The 6,214-nt window shown below is 40.7% G+C and overlaps 1 protein-coding gene across 1 annotated transcript; it reads right to left on the bottom strand.

The window, feature by feature from the left end:
• Positions 1-217: 217 nt before the first annotated feature.
• On the bottom strand, positions 218-5,734 carry msl1a (MSL complex subunit 1a). The gene is made up of 9 exons (XM_052553015.1): positions 5,583-5,734; positions 4,276-4,995; positions 3,888-4,081; positions 2,858-3,102; positions 2,372-2,436; positions 1,889-1,956; positions 973-1,097; positions 813-885; positions 218-731 (listed from the first exon to the last, which is right to left on the bottom strand). The coding sequence occupies exons 2-9, from the start codon at positions 4,885-4,887 to the stop codon at positions 641-643; spliced, it is 1,473 nt and encodes a 490-aa protein (XP_052408975.1). The 5' UTR covers positions 4,888-4,995; positions 5,583-5,734; the 3' UTR covers positions 218-640.
• Positions 5,735-6,214: the final 480 nt, after the last annotated feature.

Raw genomic sequence — 6,214 nt, 5'->3', positions numbered from 1 at the left:
AGTACTTATATTTTTTATAGATTTCAATTTCTCACATGAAGGATAGGTTAATACTCTTAAAACTGATGACTGCTGTCTGCATCAAACACTTTTGCCTGGTTGAATCTGATTCCAGTAAAAAAAAAAAATTCTTAGCCAAACATAAAAGTCAAGATGATTTCTGTGATTAAGCTTTCAATACAATCCTTCATTAAAAGACATGAAAACACGGTATATCCATATATGACTCGTTTTAATATCTGAAATAATTTCTTTAGTTACACGTATCTTACACATTTCCTTGGAACAAAAGCGTTACGTTACAACAATTGCTTCCGTTACCGGTTTTCATAATTTTTCCCTTTATGCGACTGACAGAACTCACAGACCAAAAAGCGCAGCATGTACAGTTTTGATCTTTTACGGCAGCTCTCGGTGTGTTACGGTAGAAGCTTTGGTCCAAGTATGACACAATGGTAAACACTGAAGTGTTCCACTCTGCACTATGATCATGGGGGTGTTGTTGGGAGAGCTTGCAGGGGGCTTCAGATCCAAAATTCACCCTTCAATCTGCTTCTGAAGATCCAAAGTGCAATACAGGTGTGTACGCGAGATGAGACCACAAGGCTAAGATTTCGGAAGGAGCTTCCTTGCGACGGTTTCATTTGCGACATGTTCGATGAGGCGTCCGTTTCTTAGTCACCTCTGCCCGACAGCGACTACGCTCATCCAGCCAGGGCAGGTCAAAGTTTCTGTTTAAATGTAAATATGTATTGCAATCAAAACAAGACGTACATTATTAACAACATGGAAAAAACAGATATTGAACTTACTGCTGTTTCAGGTTGGGCAGAGGTCGTCCAAAAGCCACCACTGGCAGGAAGGGGGTCACCATAATAGACTCCACTGAGGACAAACACAGAAACAAGCACTGTCAGTGAGCAGACCAAATAGTTCTCAGGCATGCTGGGAAAAAGGCATCAGCTGACATACCATCCTCAGGGTCTGGATAGAAGGAGCGCAGCTCTGGTTCACTCTCCTGAATGACCTTCCTCCTGTTCATCCTCTGCTGCAGGCGCTGAAACATCCTCTGCTCACGAATACGCTGGATATCCCACCTGAATGAGACCAATGAGATTATGGGATAGATCTGCAAATGCTTCAATCCAGGGGGTTCTCAAAATTTACATTCACGGGTCAAAAGGTCCGAAATGTTAGTTTTTGATAAAAATGCTTCTAACTTCAACTTTATATGTGCTAATTACTAGATGCATGACGTTGCATTTACTCTCTGAACTGTTACATAGTGCATTTTTGTACAACTAAATGCCCATTAAAACAGTTCTCATTTACATATTTCTGAAATAGTAATTCTATGTAACCTGCAGTCACTTTAACTGAATTGCTAAAACGTTGAATTATAAATGCAATACACGGTTATACAGTAGTGAACTGCAGGCCTATTACTTTCTTTTATATATGTACATGCAGCACAATTGTCTGTGTGTAATAAACTATGTCCATATTTACAGACGAACTAAATTCATGCTCATATGCCCAGACAGTCAAGAGTGATATGTTTTTGGAAACGCTGTTTTGTACTCATTAATTCACAAGTCAGATGAATGTGCTGCTAACTCTGCCGGCTGAGAAAGCAGAGCTGTGTCAGGAAAGCTGAAACCTTAGCTGCTATGTGCTTGGTCTTACAAAAGAGACGGTAAACAGTGCAACACTGGTTTGTGCACCCCTGTGTTTGTGTGCCACAGAGGTTTGAGTGACAAGAGTGCTATTTAAATATGAAGTGGAGGCAGGTCCAGACTGAATTATCTCCGGACCGGAGTCCAGACTTTGACAAGAGCTGCTCTAATCTATCTGATACTATATAGAAGAAAAATAAAACAAGCATCACCTCTTCCTCCTCTTCTCATCCAGCTCAAGTTTTGAATGCCTCTTCAGAAAGACATTATCATCTAGACACTGCACAGAAGAAAGTATGAGCATGTACATGCATCATTAAGGTGGAACATTTCATTCAAATAAAACCAAAATTGGGATAGGAGTATGAAATCGCAAAGGCTGTGATTTAATTAAAGGGATAGTTCAAACAAACATGAAAATTATGTCTTTAATTACTCACCTTCATGTTATTCCGAACCTGTAAAACCTTTTTTCATCTTCAAAAATTTTTTAAAAGATATTTTTAATGAAATCTGAGAGCTTTCTGACCCTCCATAGACAGCAACATAACTGACACGTTGAAGGTTTTCATTTTTGAGAGAACTATCCCTTTAAATAAATATATATGCATTCAGAGTGAAGCAGCATCTTGATTCACAGAAAATACAGCTCCACACCAACTTTGCCTCTTGGGATGCTTATGGGTCTTACTAACCTCAGGGATGTCTGACGCCTCTTTCTGCCCCAGTGGCTCTAAGATACTCTCCCGCCAAGAAGGAACTACATATGGTGAATAATGATACATTTTTGAGGATCTTAAGTATTCTCTATGATCAATATATGTGATTAAAATTATTAAAGGAATATTTCATCCAAAGATTGTGTCATTATTTACTCACCCTCATGTCGTTCCAAACCTGTATGAGTTTCTTTCTTAAGTTCTTAAACATTGTGAAGATTAGTGGTAATCAAACAGTTAACAGTCCCCATTGACTTCCATAGTATTTCTTTCCCTATTATTATGGGAGTCATTTGGTGAACCATCAACTTTTTGGTTCTTCAAAATATCTTCTTTTGTGTTCTACCTAAGTTATAACATATGCAGGTTTGGAACAACATGAGGGTGGGTAAATGAGGACAAAATTTTCCTTTTTGGGTGAAATATTTCTTTAACAGAGAAATGACATTCATTTCTCCCAACCTGCAACTGTGTCCTCATGCACAGGTGAGGGGTCTCGACGAGGGGACGGAGGCGGCTGATGCCAGCGGCACAGGTACATCTCTGTGGTAGTCAGGTAGGGCAGTTCCTCTGACTGAGACTGAAATTCAGGCCCCGTCTCTTCCTGGGGCTCCTCCTCCTGAGCTGGGCCGTCCTGTGGTGGTGGTGGTGACCTGGGCTGCCCACGTCGTGACCTACTCATCCGGGAGTCCTGGAAAAGAAACCTCCTTTGAGAGGGTGAAAACATAAAACTTATTTAGTTTAATCAATTCTCATCTCGTTAGCTACAGCACATTAGGGCTGTCAAATTTTGAATTTTGAATATTTGTCGAATTAAAAAAAAAATCCAAGTTTGAATGCAAAAACGTTGCATGCAAATTTTAGGTGTGCGTCAGGCAGCCTTATCAGTGGCACACAAGATGCAACGATGATAAACAGTGTTGTTGCAATTTAATGCTTTTGTTGGTTTTTCCCCATCCCTCTTCGTTTCATGTTTTTAATTTTACAAAAGTACTCTCTGTTTTTTAATCCTTTGTATTAATTTTTGCACACATACGTGATGCTGTTTTGGTTCTTATTGTTTAAGCTAATTATGTTTTAAGTTTTAAACATAATGCACTTTTTGCAAAGATAGTCCTGTTATTTTTATTTTTTTTGCTTTGAATAAATGTCCATTAGTAATATTTCGCTCCATGCGCCCTCTTGTGGCTTTAGAAGAGAAGCCAAAATCTATTTAGTGAGAATACTCCTTTTAAATTTGAATATAATTTAAATAAAGATAACATTTAAGCACAAAATGCGATTTTAGTTTTTCAGCCACCTTGACTGCCCTACAGTTGGAAATAATGAGGATAGCTCACCCACAAATTAAAATGTTGTCTTTACATACACACCCTCATGACTTCTTTTGAGTAAACAAACGACATGAGGACAAGTAATTGATGATGAATTTTTGGGTGAACTATCCTTGGAATAAATCTTTATATAATTAGAGAAAAAGTCATGATCATACCTTTTCAGGCTTTTTCCTCTTCTTCCAAATTGCATCAGCTTTGGGGTTTGGACCCGCCCCTCAGATTTCTGGACGTCCTCTGTGGCAGCAGCCTCAGGTTCCTTTCGACGAGGCGCCTGAGAAGGACGGGACTGCGTACCCTCTTTTCTCACCATCTGCAGCCGACGCTCCATGAGTTCAATTCGGGCCATTAGCTACAAACACACACCTGTGTTAGGCTGTGTATTAAACATCAGCTTCGGACCAATAGGTGAAACAAGAAACAAGTGTTACCAAACAACAAGCAGGAAACTCTGAATGCACCCAGTTTAACACAGGCCCATCATTTAACACTTCATTTCATAAAAGCAGGGGGAAAAGTGGCAAACTGTCAGCGTAGAGAGCGTACCATCTCTTTCTCAGCTTTGAGGTCATCGATCTCTTTGCTCTTGTTGTGCAGCTGCTTCTGCTGCTGTTCAATCAGCTCCAGCTGCAGCAGCAGGATCTGTCGGATGCAGCTGGTCTGCGTGTCCACGAGGCCGGAGCCTTTCCTCACATTACGACGCTTCCCATCGGGACTGTTCTCCGGTGAGGGGACCCCCACGACCGCCCCCACTTCTCGCCGCAGATTGCTGCCATTTGATACCGTGGGATCCATCTTCCCCACGTGCTTTTGACTGGCCTGACAAAACAGTGATTTGCTCTTGACCGGGGAACCTTCGGCCCCCATCTGCTTGGTTGACGGGAGTGTCAAGGCCCCCAGCGTCTCCCAGTTCTCCTCCTGCCCGAGGTTCCCTTTTGGAGACTGGTCAGGAGAGCTCAGCACGTCCCGGCGGCTGATATTTGCTTTGCTGAGCAGGTGATGCTTTTGATTTCCGCTGTTGTGGATGGTGCTCAGCACATGGGTGGCGAAGTCGTGACTCTCCTTCTTCAGGGATTCATGGGCTCTCGCTGGCTTCTTGCTGAGGCTCGTGTCCAGTCTGTGTCCTCCACTCGTGAACATGGTGGATCGCATAGTCATCGCGACTTGCTCCAGTTGGAGCTGTTTTACCAACACCCACCTCTATAGATGAGGAGGATTTGAGAAAGGCTGAATGTGTGTCCTTTGGGCCCCTTTTCTATAGCCATTCTGGGGGAACAACACAAAAACTTGAGTTTTATTGCACAATTTGACCATAATTTGTTTCTTAGGAAGGCAAAATTAAAAGCTAGGTATACTGATATGACTGATATACGATGCTTTGTTTTCTGAAAATTGAAAGCACATGAATCTAAGAGGAAAAATGTCATTTATAGAAACATATTGTATGATCGTAATTCCAAAATAATGTATATGGTATAACGCTGATGTAACTTGAAGTACCCTTGGCTTCCTATCTGTTGAGTGTTGCATCCATTGTGTTTACTGTTTCAGGAAGCACATCGTCCGATCACTGTTTACATGCATGCAACTGGGAGTTGTTGTTTTTAATCTATACTGGAACTCCAGAGTCATACACGACCTATTTTGTGGGCACAGGCAGCGTCCACCATTTTAGATATACAGAAAAAACAATTACAATCATTTCGGCAGTTCCCTTCGTCTGCTCTTGAGGGACGATGACGCCATTTTAAGTCATGCAATCGTGCTGTTTATCTAAATGCTGAACGAAGCATATTGCAACCATATCGTATCGACATTTTATTTAAATTTCCCTGGCCCCCGTCCGAACTCACCTATCACCTTCCTTTGGCCCACTTTCCGATGTTGTTTGAATCTGCGCACACGGCGCATGCGCGGTACGTCTGGAATCTGATTGGACTCTTGCGGAGCAACATTTCGTGGCGCGCGCTTCAAGGTTTGCGTTTTGACATCATGCAGAGATGAACTGAAGATTTAACATTCAAGTTTTAAAACGCATTGCAACATTACGGTAAATATGAATAAGATCGTGACAACTTTTAAAGAATTCACAGATGATTAAAACAAATGTTTATTTAGCGCACTACTGAAAGACAGTTTTACAAGCAGGCTAAATATACCGAACCTGATTAAATAAATACTGAGGTGTTTATTTGTTTTGACTGATTTGTTGGCAATGCAATCTGGCAAACAGCAATGCTAAAATACACAGGTGTGTTCAAAAAACTTGGTATTAGAGGAAACCTGTCAGATACATACAGTTACTACTAGCCTATTAACCAAAAACATTATTTTGTAAAACTTATGAATATCGTAAAAAAATACTGAAATATTCAAAAATATGATAGAGAACAAATCAATATGCATGATAAAACAGTATTTTTTTTTCTTAAAAGAAGAAAAAAAAACGTGCCAAACTGTCAAATGAATGTAAAAATATACAAGT

The sequence above is a fragment of the Carassius gibelio genome, chromosome B3 (assembly GCF_023724105.1).
Source record: "Carassius gibelio isolate Cgi1373 ecotype wild population from Czech Republic chromosome B3, carGib1.2-hapl.c, whole genome shotgun sequence".
NCBI lineage: Eukaryota > Metazoa > Chordata > Actinopteri > Cypriniformes > Cyprinidae > Carassius > Carassius gibelio.
The sequence above is the reverse complement of the archived record's forward strand: the minus strand, read 5'-3'. Positions and strand labels throughout refer to the sequence as shown.

Coding starts and splice junctions, on each gene's coding strand:
- msl1a (XM_052553015.1), bottom strand. CDS start 4,887: ATGACTATGCGATCCACCATGTTCACGAGTGGAGGACACAGACTGGAC. Junction 886..972: donor CTATCCAGACCCTGAGGATG/GTATGTCAGCTG, acceptor GTTTGTCCTCAG/TGGAGTCTATTATGGTGACC. Junction 732..812: donor CTGCCCAACCTGAAACAGCA/GTAAGTTCAATA, acceptor ACATTTAAACAG/AAACTTTGACCTGCCCTGGC.